Raw genomic sequence first — 20910 nt, forward strand, 5'->3', positions numbered from 1 at the left:
AAGATAATGAGCAAAGCTAATGGTGAGTGGAAAAATGAACAGACCATTTAGGTCAGCTCTATCCTGCCTTGAGTCAGAAATGACACAGTAACAATGCAGAGTTTGTGTTAAGCTATGTTGTATCCATACAACATAGCTTTTGATTCCATAACTGCACAATACATGCATTTAACATGCATTTAAACCCCAGTTAAAGTATTCTTTGAAGCAGTTTGGTGCATGTTGAATTAAAAGGTTACTTTACTGATAATTTTCTTCGATTTATGGCTGGTTTCACATATACTACACTTTTTAATAACCTTGTGGTATGTTCATGTGAGTTCAATTACAGCAGTGTTGTCAGAGCTTCCATCCCTGAATGTTCTATTCATGAGTGTTCAAATAAAACCATCATTTATCGCCATTCAGGCATTACTGCTTGCACAGCAGATGGCAAATCGGCATGGTTACAGGTCTCACATTTGCTGTGTAGTTTGCTCCGCACTGCTTGGCAGTTTCTCGCAGCACAACTCTACCGTTGGAAAATCTGTGTTAGAAAAATCCAGCAGATACTGGCTCTTCCTCAGCAATCAAACCCATGGCCCATTGGCAGTTGGCTCAGAAACACTGTTGCTGAAGTTCCAGCTTGAGGTTCAGCTTTGCTGCTTTTTGCTGATATCATCCCAGCTTTGTGCGCCCTCCAGCTTTCATTAGACACCCCTCCAACAAATTCATACTAGATGTCCAACTGGTTGCTGGAACTTCTCTGAACACCTGAGGTGCTGAATGAATCCTCATAATCTTACTTCCTCTCACAGAGATGTGTTCTGGAAAAATCCCTCCCAAATCTTACTAACTAACTTAGTAAACAAATAAATAAATGAATAACTACATAAATAAAAATAATAATTATAAATATATAATTTTGTTACTATATTTTACACATTTTTAAACATGAAAAACAAGAAATTACCTTTTTTTGAGTTTTCAAAGCTCAATATATTTTATATATCACACGCTCCCTTATTTGCTTTGCAGGAAAGATTATGGTGGGCTCAAAAAAAAAAAAATTCAAAGTACATGAAAGGTTTACACTGGAGACTGTTTGCTTCATTTGTTCTGGGCTACTGTAGAAACATTGTAGGATGATACACGGTGCAGCAGAGGACCCACAATCTGCAGACATGAAATGTGCATCCCAAGATAATGAACACATTGATTCTTTTAATCATGAGATTCATCACTAATTAAAACATTGTCAATCTTATATTATGTCAGCAGATAAGCCAAAATAGATGTGAAACAACAGTAGGTGCTTTTAGACCACTGGGACATTTTAACCATTTAAACCAGTTACTTTTTTTGTTTGTTTCTTTTAGTGTAAAATTATAAATTATAACAATTTGAATTTTTTATTAGATATAAAATATATCAAAGAATAGACAAGCTTTTTGATATCTAAGTTTATGAAATAAACTGAGAGTTGTATTTTTTTCAGTAAATTATAGTCAAAAAGTTAGCACTTGAAAGGCTTCAACATCTTGGCGATAAAATCCACTAACTCAGGCAGTTCCTGACAATTACCAATCCTGCCAAGACAGTGCTCCATATCTACATACTTTTTTTTTTATTTCCCTTCTCTTTGAAGATAACAGCTTATCACAAAATTCCTTACCATATATGTTAAAGAAGAAAACTATAAGTCTTTTGGACAGCTTGTCTAATACATGGGCCCCTCCCTTATATCCAGCCCCCACACGGTTGAGCCTTTCTCAAGCCACAGCTTGGGACATTATCCAATTAAAGAGGAATCAGCAGGGTCAATTTGCCCTTCTTTCCCTTGATGGCTACATGTTCTCCTGCATGCTAATACCTCTCAAAGTTGAGCGGCAACATTGGCAGATGTAATGTAAAACTGCAGGTGCCTGAGGGGTTACCTGTGGACGGTGACCCCTTCAACAATCTCAGCAGCATCATGGGTCAACAGGCTAATGACATTTAGAGGAGACGAGATTCACAGTCATGGTTATAATGATAACACCGGGCTTATCAGACACAGTGTGACAGAGTGTTCAAGCAAACAGGGTGAAATGCCATCAGCAAAATGTCAAAGCGTGACTTGGGTCTCTGAAGAAACGTAAGACAATGACTCTTTAGTTCTCAATCATGTTATAAAAATGAATGTTTACTGCTATGTGGTAACATGCCTCTGCTAGAAGGAATGTGAACATACTTGGGGATTTCACATTTACATTTTCTGATAGCCAGTTTTGGATATATTCAACTTTCTTGTCAATATTAGCCTGAGGGAGCAGGGCCATGCTTATTCTGCGGTGTTAAATTAACGAAATAACCCACATTGATTTAAATTTGGTTTCAGCAGCCTGTAGGATATGCCACGTTTTGCTCTATTGACTTTGGCAAGCAGTATTTCCCATGTTGATAATCTCAATCCTTGTTACAAGCAACATAGCCAATTTAAAAGCATAAAAGTTATAGATGACTTTGGTGCAGTGCCATTACCTATTTATTGCATCTTTTGCCTTTAAAACAGAGTCCTGCACTATAAACAACTAACTCCACTTTTCACAGGTCATTTCAGATGTATTTTTTGTGGCTTAAATGACAAATTGAAGTCACCTATCTCACACAAGAGCCACCTCAGTGATAATCAAGCGTAATGCCAGGACACACGGAATATCTTTTCGACCTGACACTGTTTGCCATAGATCCAGCGCTTGCAGATGTAAGAATTAAGCAGAAAAATGCAGACAAGACAGATGCAAACACCTCATCACCTTGCTGGTCTGTTACGTGCCTCAGGCTAAGTTTCCTGGCTTTGCAGCTAATTAGTGTTATTCATCCACCGACTCAATCCAGTGAGCACGAACCCTAATTAACATTAAAAGAGCCTGGAGGCCATCGGACGAGCAGCAGATATCACTGATTTCTCCACAAGACTACTGAGGCGTTTCTACATTTCCTCTCTTTTCTGTCAACTTTGTGACTCTGGATAGTTTTCACTGAACATCTCCAGTTAACTCATTTTACAAACTTTTGCAGGTGAGAAAAATAAAACTTTTGAATTTTTGAATGCAAGGCCAGTGTGCTTATACTTCTTCAGCATATTCAGATATGTAAGGGCCAACAGTTGAACAAGAACAATTGACCACTTCAACAACTAGCAGCCAGTTTTTTGTAAATGACTGATGAGTAAAAGGAAAATTCCAGAACAAAATGTTTATCATCTGTCCAATAATGAGCAAAATGTTACTAAAACAACTGCAATGTAATCCAAGTGGTAACAAAGCTCATTACCATTCTTTATCTCAAATAACTGTCTGCTGGAAGTCTCGATGCTCTCAGAACAGCAGTTTCCTCTGGAAAAGTTGCTTCAGTAATTAAACAGCTGACTGATCAGTGAATGTAGGGCTATTTTCCCCAACGAATGACTAGATATCAAACTGGCTTCTGTAAACATAATCAAGATGCAGTCAGAAGACGAAAGATGTTTCACAACTTCATCATGTCTCTGTCAGTCAAAGGGAGTTTGTAAGAATTCAGCAAACAAAGGCATCATTTTGTTGCCACATTCCAGAAACACAAACTGTTATCCAATTAACAAGCTACATTTTAGGTACTTCAACCTTGTAATGCTTTTCAAAACTTTTCTAGATCCTCACTTTCAGTCATAACCACACTATTTTCATCAGTCTACAGCTTAAGACATACATCATTTGGCTAAAACAATGCATTTTTAGTTTTATAAAAGAACTTAAATTAATATTATCTATCCAATTTATTACTCTGAGCGTGAGAAAAATTGAATCACTTGGCATGAGAATCTAAACTTATCAAATGGAACTGAAACTTCAACTGGCTTGAACTTGCAGTTAGTGTATAGCGTAGAAAATACAGAGAATGTCTGTTAAAATGAAAATTAGCAATGAATTTTGAAAAACTAATAGTCTTCTTTATGTTTGTGGGCTGGGGCAACTTCTCCAAACCAATAAAAAGAAGCAAAGGAAGCTGTGACTTTCTGATATCATCCAATGTAAACACACAACACAGCGGATGCACTGATATGTGTGCTGCTTATCTGATGCTGTTCTCCTTGGCTTTGGAAATATGGGTTGGTTGGGTAACTGAGTATAAACACTCAGTTATCTCATAGCAGCTTATAGAAGAGTATTGAAGAATTCAGAATATCTCTTCTGCCACAGACGAATGCACATTGCTTTCAATGTGTTGATAAAGCCAAAGCTTTAAAAACCTGCCATGCCTGGATTTTAAGCTCAGCTACAACAGAAAAATAACAATTTGAGGGAGTGGTTCAGGTGTCAGCTGTAAGTTGTATAAAATGATGCTTCTTACTGTTATTGCTGTTGTCGTCTACCAGGATTATCTCTTTAAGAAGGTGGGAAGGTGTCCTGTTAATGGCAGAGTTTATGGACCGCAGAATGACAGACAAGGCTTCATTCACAAAAATGAACACAATGCCCACTTGAGGAAGGTTCAGAGGATAAGAAATGTTTCTGCACCTGTGAAGATAAAAAAAAATCAAATTACTTTAGACATTTGGCTAATAGAAAAGATTAAAAGATACATTTTGAATTCCTTCTTTTTGTATAAAATGATCAAGACCTTACTGTATACTCGATCAATGTATGGTTTTAGGTTATAACCAGCAAATGCTTAAATGCTTCAACAGCTATCATACTAAAGCACAAGTGTTGTATGCTACAAATACAGGTCAGAAAGGGAAAACACAAATGTAACAGCTGATTATGTATAAAACAGCCATTCTCTTCCAAGTGTTAAACTGCATAGAAAAGGTCTTTTACATCCTTTAAAACCTACAACAATAATAATCTCTTGCCCTGAGCATTTCATCTAATTGTACAGAATGAATTGAGCTGTAATTGTGACATCTAATTTATTCACATCCAGCCTGGTAAATGTCACGCTGCTGTTCATAATTCTCATCCTCTGTCCCCCCCTGCTGTATTTACAGCATTCCATGGCTCTGCTACTGGAGATGTGAAACAGAAATGTAAAATGTGTGTGATCAATGTCTCCTCCCCGCAACAGTTTCAGATGAGGTCTGAGAGCCACTATTAGTGGGAATAAATGGTCTGCATGGAGTTCAGTGCAGAGGAGGAAACGCCCTGAACATCTCTGAGCTGTATAAACTTTCACATGAGGATTTTTCCTCAGCTACTCCTGTAACCGCGGTGATGTGGACATGCTCGTAAGCTGTGGTGGAAACCTGAATCAGAGCCAACACTGTGTAATGTCAACAGTTTTCACTTTGTATGAATGTGGCGCTTTATGTGCAGGAAATATTCAAAGGCTACAGAAACTCTTTTTTTTTTTCTAGGAACAAGGGAATTCTGGAGGGTTTTTTCAATAACAACCTCTAGTTCCACTGCAGGAACCAGGGACTGAACAAAAGACCAGTGATGTATTTTACACCCTGTTAACAGCCCTGTTAGAGAGGTAGGACTTCTAACAGCATTTTTCTATTATGGCTCGACTCAACATGACCCTCCTCTGCTTTGTTTTCCTTTTAAAACAGTATCCCTTGTGACAAGCATGACAAAAATGAGCTCCTTTTAAAACTATTTCTGAAAGACAAAGTGAATGTCTTTTACAAAAATTAATACTATCTAAAATATGTAACGAAATTAGTCTTTATATATTTCTTAGTGAGTTATAGCACTTTAATAGCAAAAAAGACAAAAAAATGTAAAACAAAGTCTTCAATAAAAAAAATCAGCTCTGAAGCAAACTTTAATAAAATATTTGACATTTTTTCTTATGAAAGACCAAACAGCTATTAGATTTGACAAAACTATGTGAATACAAAACGAGAAACAAAATGGGGTTGCGAGAAAATAAGAAATCATAGCTATTCTGACTCCTAAAATATAACTTGGGTATAGTTTTGTTATTTGATCTCTGTAACACATACAGCCACTGTTACAAGTACAGTCTCTAGGGTTTAACTGATATAGATTTTCAATGGCTGACTGCAGTGGCAGGGTTAGGTAATCAGAACAGCTGATGGCTAATATATAGAACTATTTTTTTGTTTGCTTTCATTTCCTCATAACTATAACAGTTTTTCACTAAAAAACATTAAAATCTTTCAGATTTTGTAAAACAAAAACAACGATGTTTGAAGAAATCTGGGCCGATGCTTACAATAGCATGTGTCATAATCAACAATATTAGGAATAACACAAGAATAAAAAAAACTTTTAAGCCCTAACACTGATTAAAAAAAGAACAATAAAACAAAGCCTAACTATTTTATTTATTTATATTTTTGGTGTATTTGGCATCATTTTTTTTTTTCAAAACTTAGAAAAATGATCTGGTCGACCTTTTTGGGGTCTGCTGGTGTTGTGCCAAAAAAAGCCCTCCACCATGAAAGGCACCCTTGTCACAGGGTGCCTTTCATAGTTTTACAAGCAGCACTTTCTACTTTACCCAAACACAGACTAATTTACAGATCTCCATTGTTCTGTTCAGTAAACCACTGACACGTTTGAACACTTTGTGTGGTCTTACCCATCTGGCCTGAGGTCGGGTATTGGCCTCCTTAAAGAGAGACGATCACTGAGGTAGGCATTATATCCATAGTATTGGAACATTTTGAGCGCCACTCGCCGGTTGTCGGGACTGAGCTCCTGACCCCAGTGAGCGAACAGCGATGAGTCAGAGAATGACGAGTCCGGCTGGGCGTCCTCTCCTCTCCCCGGTGTCTCTAGAAGGCACAGGAAGACAAATAGTATGAATATTTGTCTGGGTCACAGCATAGTCTACCTGTGAGGTTGGGCAGAAATGAATTTTAGACTGTGTGGATGAACAATAAAGCTTATACATAACTGTGATGAATGCTTTATTCCTTGTGCGGTAATGTATGTTAGCAGGTGAAGGGTGACACGTTATTTAGAGATGCAGAAAGGCTGCCCTTCAAACAAAACACCAGTGATGAGAAGCTCTCCTTGAACAAAACACACTCCTACCAGCTGCTTGTTGGTTGTTCTGCAGCTGACTTTGCTCTTTACCCAGCTCAGAGAGGACAAAATGAAACTAATTTACTGCAATATGTCACAACTATAAAACACAACCTTCCTTTAATAATAAATCAAAATTTAATATGTAATAATTTTGGTGGAATGGTTTAAAAAAGAATGAGGACAGAGTATTTTTAAAAAAAATCAGTTTACCACTAAATTCTTGCTTGTGTTCCAGGACTCGCTTCATGTCCAGACTTTATAAAACATCGGAGTCGGTTTTTAAACTGCCTGCACTACATTCAGGACACTTGACTGCACTTTCAGCCAAACATCTGCGTTTGAAAGTCAGGGAGTTTTATTCAGAAGGGAAAGAATGCAAAAATAAAGAACAAGAAGTGGGTAAAAAAGAAGCAAAACCATCTCGAGCATAGAAGTTTCTCCACAAGACTCACATAATAACAATGTCTACCTCTGAAAATCTACAAATAGGCTGGGATTTTTGCTTATTTTTCTTATAATACATGACTTCTGTTGACTCTTTGTGGCTGTTTGGACAGTGTTGCATACCACTGAGATTCTGCAGTCAGGCCTGAATAATATAGGGCACTTTTAGTTCACGATTAAACATCTAGTTCTCTAAGACTGCAAGTGCTATGATGAGTTGCCTCAAAACAGATACCACCAAAAATAAAACAATTTGAAGTAATGACACTCTTTACTACAGCCAATGAGACATCTCTGAAAATAATTGCATACATTAAATGAAAAAGAGCAATTTCCTAATATTTACCTTCAAGTCATGGATAACAATGTCATACTTTTAACTCAAATGTCCTAATCAGCTGGAAATTAAATTAAATAAAAACTGTCTCTGGTATCATGTGGTAATAATTTCATTAAAAGACAAGGCATCAGTCCCCTGCAGCACACTGAGGCTATAGAACAATAAAATGAATGAAGTCACATTTCATTACACAGCTTTAGTATTTTATGTTACTGCTGGCTGGATGAGGTTATAAACAATATGTCACACCCAACAAGACACAAACATATGTTTTATTTTAAAGAAGAAAATAAAATGCTTGTAAATACTATGGTTTTTTTCCCCCTGGTTTTAAAAAAATAATAAAGATCACTAGAAAAATTACTTTTTCCTTGTGATCAGTGTGAATGCTGAGTGCTGAATGACTTTGATGAAATTTGTTGAAAATGGTGAAACTTTGTTGTAAAAGCTGAAAGCAGCAGAACACTATAAACAATTTAAAAGAAGTCAAACACTGGCTTAAAGACAAAAATAGCTAAACCTGAGCTGAGAGTATCAAAAGGCTAGTTGAAAGCTAAAAGAAGCAAAACACAAGCTAAAGGTAGCAAAAGGCTAACCTAAATATATCAAATTATATCATAGCTAGACTAAAAATGGCAAAAAGCAGTAAAAAGTTTGCTAAAAGCTAAAAGTAGCCAAAGGCTAGCTAAAAGAGAAAAGTAGAAGAACAGAACTGAATGATCTCAATGTGATTTTATGGTGAAAATATGTGTAAATAAAGTTAAATATTTTAAAATGTATAAAAGTTACAAAAACCAAAAGTCATAACACCCATATCCTGAACAAGGTGAATGTTTTGATATACGAATGGCTAAAATAGGACTAAGTATGCAGAAGTAGGTAGATTGCAAAAAACGTATAGAAAATAAAAAATAGGAAAACAATAGTGTAACTGCTGATTATAAAACAACAGTTTCATGTAAATTAGAGCTGAAATCATTGGTGAAGTTCCAGAGATTTGAAGAAAAAATCAGAATAAATGTAAGAATCCTCAAAAAACAAAAAAAACAAAGGGACTTTAAGTTTGCATTGACTGCGAAACACAAGGTGAAGTTTAAGCGTGTGTTTATAGCAGATAGTGTTTTAGGCGTATTGGAGGTAGTTAATATTTATGAGCAGAATGTTTTAACATTGGCATGACAAAACATGTCAGCCGAGACTAAAACAACAGAGGGGAGGAAAGTGTGAAAGGATTACATTATGAGCCCAAACAGAAGGAATTTTGTCTGAAAAGGCAAAGGATAAAACATTACTTTGAAATGCAAAACAAAACATATATTACAGAACTTTGTTTAAACTTTAAAATCTTAAAAAAGAACCAGAGTGCCTCCCTTATCTTCCCACTTTATGTTGTCTATGATAAAATAAAGGGTAACAGTAAGCAGTACATTGCAGGTTGTTGCGTTTGGGCTTTTGGGACAGATCGTCTATGATGACACATGTTCATCACTGAAAACATCTGCAATGAGCGCACAGCCATCAGAACTGGACCGTGGAGTAATGGATGAAGGGCGCCCGGTGCGATCAATCATCTGTTTTTTATAACAACATGCAGACGGCCGTGTGCTTCATTTATCAGAGACGGTTGCAGTATGAACTACAGGAAGAATACAAGCCAAGGCAGAGTGATGCTCATAACTTTCTGCTGGGAAACCTTGGATCCTGACATCTGTGTGAATGCTTTTTTCTTTTGACATGTACATAAATATCACCTGTTTGTGGCAGCAATATTTCCTGACTGCAGTGTCCTCTGTCTGAAAATTGCACACTGTCACAGTGCAAAAACAAGATTCAGGAACTGAACTTTAAGGTCAAGGTTTTGACTTTGCCAACAAAGAAATAAAGCAAAAAATAAAATAAAAAAAACAACACAGACAAACCAACAAACCACTGATCTTAAACAATTAAATGATCTCCTGCCAGTGTCTTGATGCTTGATAGAACAGGAGTCTTGTGGAGTTCATGCCTCAGAAAGTCAGAACTGATTTGTTGGACTGAAATAGATCTACACGGTTGGTTTTAAAGGAACAGTTCAGACATTTTAAAGTGTGCTTCAGTGGAAAGGTTATAAATAATTAACAATTTAATCCATAGTAAATAGCCCCTTGAAGGCTTTAGTTTGAAGAAATAAAGCTTAATCCTGATAGGACTACTCCAAACAGGGTTAGGATCAAAGTGTATTGCTACTCAATTTTCAAATATTTCTTAGTAGTTCATAAAACCATCATTAGATACACCTTCACAACAACATTGGTTTCTGATACCATGATCATTTACATAGAATTCTTATTTGCAAGCACAAATAGTAGCAGCAGTCAGTGCAGCCTGGGGCACTTTCAACAGAAATATCATATTATTTCTGCTACAATAACTGTATAAGGCAATGTAAAGATTTATAAAATAGAATTTGCATGAACTGCTATAAAATGTTGGGAAGTGGAGCTGTTTTAAGATGACAGAAATCCACTTTAGCCTTCAAACTAGCTCATCAGTCTGATCAGAATTAAAGTCTGTTTCTGAAATCTGAGACTGTCCAAAGAGCCATCTACAACAGGTAAGATATTTGTTCCTAACATTTCCACAAACACTACTTCAAAATGCCCAAACTATCCCTTTAATGTTATGCTCACTGTATTTGCTTTGTGCTTTATGGATGAGTATCTAAAGGAGTAACTTTCTCCAATCTCGCTATTTTTATATAAAGGTTAATTATATGCAAATCTTGCTGCCCCCAACTGGCTCAAATAGCTTTTTTATGATTATTGGAATAGTTAAGGAAAAATACATTAAGTTTCATTTTATAGCACTAAATGTGAGACAACACCCAAGGAATAATTATTTCAGCACAAAGACTAAAACTCTTAGATTATAAAAATCTGTTTATCAGACCCTAATTATCACCATCTTCAGGATGAGATTTTTATTCCTTTTTTTTTTTTTAACTCAAGCTGTTTGAAGCTTTGTTATGAATATTTATTTAACTGGCTGCTTGCTTTAACTTCTCATTTAGTGCAAAAGTGTGAGTGAAGTATTTTTCTCCTAATTCTAGTGTTTAACTCTAAACATCAAACACAACAATGACACTTCCTACATTCTTATAAAGATAGCAACTTCCTCAGGCACTGTTGTTGATTATACTTTAATCTATGCTCACCAAAATCTTAGCTCTAAATGCAGAACTATAAAGTGTCACTGCAAGACCAAGGTTATGTACAGGGTCGAGCACAAAATTCTGCCAATGCAAAGAACTGATTTTTTTTTTTATGTGAGCTTATTAGTTGTGATGACAATGCTTTTTGCATTGTGCATCTCTAAAATATAAAGCTGCGTTATGCAGAGAGTTCTGTCAAACATCACAACTTTCAAAAAACACCGAGAAACATAAAAAAAAAAATCAAAGCCAATCAACATCCAAGTAGAAAGAACACAGAGAACATATGAGCCTGAGGCAGCAGCACTCCTCACATCCATCACAGTGGTTAAAAGTTTTACTGCTCCGAAAGGGAGAGGGAGACTCTCAGGCCTCGATAAGACAACCCAGTGATTAGACGGGATAAAAGTTCTGCAGGTCTCTCAATCTGGACAAGTCTGCCTGAAGCCTCATTCGTCAGGCTGCTTGTGCTAGTGATTAATTAAGCCTACAGAGACTGTTCCCTCGGTGGTGAATCCCTTCAGCAGCAGTTAAGGCAGGTTGGTGTTGTTTGAGCATGGTTAATTTAGCATATGTACATAAAGCAGATGTTTGACAAACACAGCCTTACAGTACTGGTTCTAATAAACATGAATTCTGATGTGTTTTTCCATCAAAGACATTCGTGGGACAAATTTTAAAGGTACTCATTGCAAAGTATGAAAAAAGGTTATTATGGACTATATCAAATGATTCAATTTGAAAACATTGACTCTGGTAGTTTTCTATGTATTCTATGTATTTCTATGTATGCATTTCTGAAAAACACTTGGCTGGATCTGCCGAAAACCACATGAAAGCTTGAGACACGTGATTGATCTGTATTTGACTGGATGTAGCCTGTGTAGGTAAATAAATCAGACAAATGCTGAATCTCAGACAAGACGCTTAGGTGGAAATATACGACTGAATTTGCTGCTAAACATGAAAGAAAAGGGAAAAATTGAGAAGGATAACTGTCAAGAGTAAATGTCGAGGATGAAGTAGGGTGGTGGACCGTCATAAAGACAGAGCTTGGCTTTCAAACATGTGGCTTTTGCAAAACTTCTTCTAGACTGGATGCTGGCATTGTTGATCTACTTTCCATCACTATGGCTCTTTCTGTAGGGAAACAAACACACATGGTAGCTGGCATCTGGTCACAAATTTTAACCACCGATATGAGAAAACATGCAGATTTTGTTTACTACTTGATACATTTGAATCTGAATCTTTTTTTTTTTTGACTGGTCTTCATGATTTTGCAATGAGTACCTTTAACCTTTCAAGGAAAGGTTCAAACTGAAGAATATGTGCAGCCATCTAATATCGGTGTTAACTCAACGTAAGTGTAGTCAAACACCTGAAGGAAAAGCAGCATCCATGTGTGTGTGGTTGTGAAGACATGGATTGCATTTCTTAAGCTTCCCAGCAGCACTCCTGGCATGTGAGGTGAAACACTAAGCATGCTTTCATTGCGTGCAAAGAAAGAAAATTGAGCTTCAGCTGTCTGCTCCCGCAGTTTCAGGGGGAGAAAAAGCAGGTGAAAAAAATACAGGAGAAAAACATTTGTTTTCATTACTCTAACTGTAAAAAAATAACATCTTTAGAGAAAAGACAGCACTTAAAGTTCTTACTGAGAGAGGACAGTATACATACAGTAGAACATTATAAATCTGATCCCATGAGATAAAAATGCAGCTGAGTGCATTAAGATTTCATCAAATTATATTTACTCATTCTTTAGCAGTGGAAAGGAAAATGTTTTGATTTTGAAACGCTGATATTATATTTGGCAGGTGTGATAAATTTTTGCAGCGCCAACCCACACTAGTGCAGATGAAGACACTTGATAAAACTGCTGTGAGCTGTTGGAGTTTCTTTTTACATCCCTCTCCAAGTTCCAAGTTAGATAATAAAACCGGGAGGGAAAAGTAGTCTTTCCGTTGTATTATCAGTATTTTGCTTAAAAAATATTAGAGTATTTCTGAACTCACTAAAGCAGTTTACTTTAGGGATTTACTGCAATAATTTATGAAGGATTTGCATTAAGATACAGAACATAAGAATTCTCACTACAACAGAAAAACATAAAAAGATAAAGTTTTGTATGGGAAACTGTACAAGTACTTTGTTTTTAACTTTATCTAAAGTTTATAAATGACTATTGCTTTAATCAGTGAAAATGACCCTTATTTACCCCTGAAACTAGAAAACTATTTCAAAATGACTCTGTGACTTATTGCACATGTTTTTATTGTACCCTCCAATTACAACAGTCAGTTTATCCTCAGTAATTGTGTTGCTTTGCATCAAACATAATGAGCGAGGAGTCAGAAGCCAAAACATCAAACACTTTGCTGGAGTCAAAATAATCACTGTACATTAATTGTGACACTGACTGAGAATGAAGAGATGACCTTGACGAAAACAACAGCCTGTTCAAGGCAGATCTCACCATCGACTTGAATATTTCAGCAGAAAAATCTGTGTTTTTACATCTTCACATCAAAGAAACTGTTAGCTGAGAGAGCAGCTACTTAAAAATAACTATACAGGGTAAATAAATAAATGGCCTTCATTGCCATCATTATTTTTTGGGCTTCAGTTGTCAGATTAGTGTTTGGTATCAAAGATGTTCCAGTTGATTGAGTCACAGTTCAGTATCTAACAGCTCTGAGAAGAAATAAGATGTGATGATATAAAGCTGTTGGTTCATGCTGTCCTGTGTTTAATGTCATTTTTTAAAATATAAAACATAGCATAACAGTGGATCACAGGCAGCTATCCATCCATTCATTATCTGCAGCTTGTTCCAGAATTTAGTCGGAGCAGCAGAAGCTTGAGGACAGAAGAACACACATCTCTTTCTCCAGCCAGCTCTTCCGGAAGGATTCTAAGGCATTCCCAGGCTAGCTGAGAGACATAGTCCTGGGGCTTCCCTGTGGTCTCCTCCCAGTTTGACATGCCTGAACGCCTCCCTCAGTCACTACCCGAAGTTCACAACAAAAGGTGAGGGACGGAACGTAGACCAGCGTAGACCAAGGCAATTCAACTTTGATAAATTATTCAGATTGAAGTGCATTTATTGGTAGAAACACATTGAAGAGGAATGAGGCTGAGGCCCCTCCCACCCAATCAATCAATCAATCAAATTTTATTTGTATAGCACATTTCAGCAGGAAGGCATTTCAAGGTGCTTTACATAATTAAAAAAACAAAAAACAAAATAAAAACAGCATGTGACATTGAATAAACAGTAAGAAAGAGAAAAACATCGAAGACATCAAAACCCCGCACTCTAACCCTAATTTAGCCATAAGCAATTCTAAACAGGTGGGTTTTAAGTTGAGATTTAAAGGCACCCAGTGTTTCAGCTGTTTTACAGTTTTCTGGAAGTTTGTTCCAAATTTGTGGTGCATAGAAACTGAATGCTGCTTCTCCTTGTTTGGTTCTGGTTCTGGGGATGCAGAGCAGTCCAGAACCAGAGGATCTGAGGGGTCTAGACGGTTGGTACAGCGACCCCAATGACCCCTATGCCTATCACTGAGGACGTGTCCATGCACATATCCACATATGTACCATTAAACAACAGAACCATCACTCAACAAACCCAGAATAGAAAAAGATAAAAAGGTAAACAAATAAATTGACTTAATAAAAACCTGAACTTTTAGTAAGCAGAGCTATCGTTTGTAAATAGTCAATGTTTGAACATAAAGAATGTGCTGATTGGACACAGATTTACAGAGAAAGTAAAACAACAAAGAGCAAAAAGTCAAAAGGTATTACTAATAAATCAGTGAATTCCACACTTGAAAACTATGACAGGCTGTTATTCAGATGATGGAGTGCCAAGCTTTATATGGTAATCATGAAACCTACATCCTTATGCTTTATTCTCAACAACAGATGTAAGGTAAACAGCAAAATACAAGGTCCAAGTTACATACCATCGACTAGTTTTTGTAGCTACCTGACTTCAGACTGTGATTCTATTCAAGAGAATGAAAGAACTGAGACGGAAACAGATTACTGTCGCCTGCTGACAAAAGGCAAAGGTAATGTTTTTGCCCATGTTTGTGTGTGGGTTGTGTGTTTGAGTATCTGTCGGTGAGTCCAAAACTAATTTAACCTGTGGAGACTATTTAGTCTTTCTTTTTACAAATAAAGTATAACTAAAACTATGTCTTAGGAATGTGTTCCAACATGCAAGCAGACAGAGCTGCTCTAATCTTACAGAAAATTAGAGGTCAGTTATGCTTTCATCTCTTTAGAATTGTAACTTTCTGTTCCTGCCGCTGCCAGCTGGAGGTACTACAAAATACAGATGATAGTCACTTAACAGAGGTTAAATGACACAATCACATTACTTTAATTTTATCTTCTTTGGACTGGCTGTCCCTGCGGTTTAGAACGAGTTTAAAGGTTTAATTGATTTTGGCAATGCTTGGTTCAAAACCATTTCACAAGTCCCAACATGAGTCCCAGATCATTAGGAAATAGCATTCTGGCTTGTCTGCAGTTCAACAATGAACTGGGCTTTTAGTGCAAACTTTCTATCACACAAAGATTTATAAGACTGCTTGTAGTCAGTGAATCTGGTAAATGTATTATCACATGCGTATTGATTTAAAGTGATCATAACTGCAAGAAAATATTCCTTGACTCAAGCAAAACAAGACAAAAACTAAGAGAGTGAATGATTTTCTGTAATCTACAATTAGCAGGAGAAAGGACAGCTCAGGCAAATGTTGTTAATGATCACACATTTCATTAAGTAACCCTGAAGGATATGACACTGAGCAAGAGGAACAAAACAAATGGAATGAAATGGATTGCGGTTGCTTTTTTAATTAAACATGAGCTCAACATCTCAAACAACTGTATTGATTTCACGACTCGATTTCAAAAACATCTCAACTGTGACAGTATTTTTTTTTGTGTGTGTTCCTTTTTTTGCTCTGTGGATCATTAACAAAAAAAAGTGCCACAATTTCAATGTCTTGTATATAAATGTAAAGACCACAAAGGATGTGTTAGAACAACAGAAAAAGACCAAACAATGCCACTTTTCTCAAGTTTTGATTTTACAAGCTGCCACTCTTTGTGACAGACAGGTTTAATAAGGTAACACGCTGTTACAAAACATGCTGTGCTGACAGAGAAGGAGAAAAAAAAACGAACAAGCTTCGTAAAAGTCAGATAAAATAACTTGTCACTTAAACACTCGTAGTGAAAAAGTTTTTGTCTTTGCAGTGTAGCACCTCTTATACATTATAAGCTTTACAGATTTTTACAGCAATGTTACTCATGCTGTTGATGCTGTCTCACTGGAAGTTCTCTATTTCCTAATAAAAACACCAATAGTCTGTTTTTCTGGGTACGACACAATATTAATGACTGTATGGGTTCTGTTCGGGCCTCTGTGACTCTCTCATTAGGACGCATCAGTAACTGGCACGTCACAATGACATTTTCCTTATGAACGAGGAGAGGGGTGTGCATCTTGCTTTCCTCTTGTTTATTCCCAAGAGGCAATGTGCAGTGGCAGAATTTAGGAGGAGGGTCATGTTTATTTGGAGCAGCCTTTGTCATGCCTACCCCTTTTGTTCATTCCTCCTCATTAAAGCGCTGAAATCACCCATGCCCTTCAGAAGGATACAAAGGCTTTCTTTGTGCTTTTTCATCCTTTAGGAGAAGGATTCCCCTCCAGAAACTCAATGTCATTAACGGCTGAAAAATTCTGAGCAACTAGCTGCAATATTTCCCCTCTTTTGAAGAATAGCCAAAATGATGAAACAGTGATAGTAAGCTCTGGACATAGTCTCATTCTCACTGTTCAACTTGAAATACTGAGTGATGTCATTCCATTAAGGTTGGTCATCTGAGATAGCTTTCTTATAATGTTCTATCATATTTAACATACTCAGCAAAGCCTGTAAAAAGGCTTTCTCGTTGCATACTCTCCCTTTTTACCTTTCAATTTTCATCTTCGTTTTTGCGTTTGACATTGTTTGGCCTCTTAGGAGTATTTTATAGAGCCTTGGCTGTAGCCTCTTCTAAGAGAAACACTCATCAATATGGGAAATAAATCAAAAATACTTCAGAGCTTGGATAGGAAGAAAAATAAACTCATGTGGCCCGGGGCGTGGAAATGTACAGGGTGAAAAATAACAAACATTCTTTCACATACAACATCTGTCTTTCTGATCCAATACCAATCATTCACCGGCAATGACAATTTTAAGTGTAACCTTTTTCTTTTTCTATAATCTCACATCAAACTGGTTTGCTGCTTTTCAGGCTGAATTATTAAAGTGAGGATACACAATAGAGTCAAACATCCTGATAGTAAAACTCAGGCTGTGAGGAAAAGACTAAAAGTTATTGCAAATGGCAGAAACCTAAAAATGACAGCATAAAGAGTTCTCAAAATACTCTGAAAACTGCATGAGCAGAGGAACAAAAATAAAGGTGTTATGATGTGTCAGCATGCCTCAGTGAAATGAAGTCAGGGTATCTATGGAAACCTATAGTGTGGCTGTGTGACAGAAATACTTTTTTTTTTTTTTACAGTTGCTTAGAGTTAACAACACCTTGTTAAAATTTTTACCAAGAAAAAGTAAGTGGTAAATAATTCAAAGCATAAATGGTAGCTCCTTTGAATTTGTTAGTACTGAAAATTGCTAATCAACGTTTAATTTGTCCTTAGCATGGCAGCACCAGTCAGGTTTATTGACAGGTTTTGTAGAAGCGTTTGGACCCAGAATGCAGACTGACATGAGGAACTTGTGGCACCAAAACAACCAAGTGAAAACCAAAAATGAGAAACCACAAAGAGAGTACCTGACTGTATGATGAAACCAACAAAGAACCAGTGGTGAGAAAATGACCAGAGACTTAATATAAAGGGCTGACGGTGAATGGAAGATTGACTACAGCTGGGAGATGATGAAGAACAGGTGAGGTGGGCGTGGCAGGCTGAGCGGAAAACTACTAAGCTGAGACCAGGTGAATAGTGGCACAGGAAACACAAGAAAACAAGACAAGAGAGTAATCTAAAACATGAGGAACACAAGGAGCTGAACTAAACATGAAAGTCAACAAAAATGACTCAGAAACACCCAAATCCTAACATTTATGATCCTAATATGAATTCTTATTATTATATCTGTCCCATCTGATAATAAATTAACAAGTTGAGTTGAAAAAACCTCAACCGCAAAACTTATTCTGGCCAATTTTAAACTTTAAAAAAAATTGCCTATTTATTGCAGGTAAGTTTTGTATTATGCTTGTGTATGAAGAATGCGCTTCCTGTACAACTTATTCTATTCCAATCTTTTTGTTTAGTGCTTTTACTTTTCTCATAGTGACCTCTTAAGGTGGTATCTCACTGAGCCGTGACTGTTGGGAAAGTGGTTGGTGAAAACAAATCATCAAAATTGTGGGAAATTGTGAAGTAGTCTCACTGAACTTGACCAAGTGACCATCAAGCCACGTGTCCATGTTTTGAGTGGTCAGTTTTTGAAAATCATGGGTTATTTTTTTCATGTGCATGGGTTGGAAATTTTTATTCTTGGTTGTGGTCATTATTTTGTTGCCACATCCGCCCACGTCGGCTTGCTTTGTGCTGACCTTGTCCGCCGCCCTCACATTTATGATTTAATCTGCTGGAATACACATTTGAAATAAAGATGGGCAGATTTGGACCAATTTTAGAATAATTATTATTTATCAGCAGCGTGGTTTTTAGACCTATACATTTGCCTGAAATGTTTTCTGTCAGAGGAGAGCTCACATGTAGATGGTAAAATACAGCTCTAGTGCTCTTGAGAGGGTTTGGAAATGCCTGTGGCAAAATTCAGATGGGTTCGAGAAAAGTTGGAGATGCCTACAATGACATTCAGGAGACTCTCTCATGAATACCATTCACCAACTAGTCACAGCCCAATGAGATACCACCTTTAGGAGGGGGGCAGAAGGGAGAGTAACAAGAGTCAAGTGCTGGTAGAAGCTGCAGCTCTGCTAACTCGCTCGCAGGAAGTCCAATATGCGAGTATGTTTTAGACTTAGTATCTGTGCTGGAACAATAAGCAGAAGCAGAGCTGACTGGCTAGAGACTCTGTGATCCATGATGATGACAATTCCCTAATACTCAGTTTCCCCTCTGTGTGCACTACAAGCACGCCTTCAGATCAGGTCTTCAGCACAGCAGGGATGTCTGTAAGCCTGCTGCGTCCCCCGCTCAGACCCGATAAGACCAAACTGCTGTTAGGTTTGTTTCTAACAAAATAAATAAATAAAAAAACACTCTATACAGAGATGTTGACTCTGTAATGTTTGGAACTCTTTGGTTCAGGATGTTTTTCATTTGATTATAGTTAAATTATGTTGTTCTGTCATGGTCAGAGGTGTGTCCTCCCAGCGAGAAGGTCGCAGACTCATGGCCCGGCCTGAGGCCTTTGTCCCCGTGCTCATGTGTGTTTACTCTGGGTACTCCGGTTGCTGCCCATAGACCCAAAGCATGCATGTTAGGTTAATTGGTGTGATTGAGAGTATGGATGGTTATTTGTCTTGTTTGTCTCTATGTGGCCCTGTGATAGACTGGAGACCTGTCCAGGGTGTCCCCCGCCTCTAGCACGGTGATTGCTGGAGACAGACACCAGTTCCCCACAACCTGCAAAGGAGAAGCGGGTAAAGAAAATGGATGGATGTGAAAGAATAGTGCATAACTAATAGTGTGCTTCTTTCATTTAAGAAATTAATGTGCAAAACCCATTAGAATCCCTAAAATGCTCTAAAATAATATTCTGCAATAAAACAACATGACAATCAAGTCTAGGCAGATTGTTATATTGTACCCTGAGTTTTTGTTTGAGGAATAGTCAAAGGCTTTAAAAATCTGGTACTGGTCAGTCCTATATACAAACTTGTTGATCAATCATTCCAATGCGTGTATTTTGATTTGAATGTTAAAGTGTCAAAATCAAAATATTCCAAAGCATGACAATGACGTTTTCTGCTTTACTTCTCCACATAATGTATCCTGCTGCTATGTCTTTCCAGAGTGATGATAATATAAAAAAAATACTATTTTATCAGACAAGGCTAATTCCTCCCAACTTTATGTGGGAGAAATAGAAACGTTCACTTGTTTTTCGATCCGATTAGGTGTAGTTTGGATGAAGACTGGGTGTTTGTGATGGAAACAGACAGATGGTTCATTTAATCACCTGCTAAGTATTTTTTTTAAGTGCCTGCCCTTTTTCAGACAGTTTTGGCAGAGGACTTCCCAGATTATTTAGTGTAATAAGCCATCTGGTGCACTAGGTTATGATCCATCCATGATGCACCATGGATTTCCCGGTAAATGACCCAGCAGTTGGCGAGCTATTTCAGCCTGCGCTTTAAGCTGTTGCAAATAAACACATGACTGAGAAGTTCACATGAAGCAAACACACAATCTTTGTCTGAACAGCCAATGAGAATCTAGGTTTTCTTTAAGGACTCTGACATTTTTGAACAATGAGTCATAATCTGTAAGTAATGGTTCTGGTATTATACCTTTCTGCACCTTCTGTACTGCAGAAAAGTTTGACAGTGTCATGATTTCTAGCATTTTTGGGTTTGTTCTTAGTTTAGTTTTGGGTTCTTGTTTTTCCTGCTTTCTTCAGTTTTGTTTTTTCCTTTTGAGTTTTATTTTAGACTTTTGGTTTTGTTCTCATGTTCTGTCTCTCTCTGTCATAGTTTGGTATTTTCAGTTTGTTGTTTTGATTATTGTCTTGTTTCGTTTATGTTATTGTTTCAGTTTAGTTTTTCCTGTTTATGTTTGCTGTCACTATTCACTCCTCCCCAGTCACTCTTTTGCCTTCCTGCCACGCCCATCTACACCTGTCTCTAGTCTG

The 20910-nt window shown here is 37.1% G+C and overlaps 1 protein-coding gene across 1 annotated transcript in view; it reads right to left on the reverse strand.

The window, feature by feature from the left end:
* galnt18b (UDP-N-acetyl-alpha-D-galactosamine:polypeptide N-acetylgalactosaminyltransferase 18b) overlaps nt 1-20910 on the reverse strand; it is an 82479-nt gene that overhangs the window by 37440 nt on the left and 24129 nt on the right. The window contains exons 2-3 of the mRNA XM_017439867.2: nt 6556-6751; nt 4354-4520 (exon numbers count right to left, since the gene is read on the reverse strand). Of these exons, the coding sequence (XP_017295356.1) occupies nt 4354-4520; nt 6556-6751 (363 nt within the window). The remainder of the gene's footprint in view (nt 1-4353; nt 4521-6555; nt 6752-20910) is intronic.

This window comes from Kryptolebias marmoratus, linkage group LG15 (genome assembly GCF_001649575.2).
Source record: "Kryptolebias marmoratus isolate JLee-2015 linkage group LG15, ASM164957v2, whole genome shotgun sequence".
Classification (NCBI taxonomy): domain Eukaryota; kingdom Metazoa; phylum Chordata; class Actinopteri; order Cyprinodontiformes; family Rivulidae; genus Kryptolebias; species Kryptolebias marmoratus.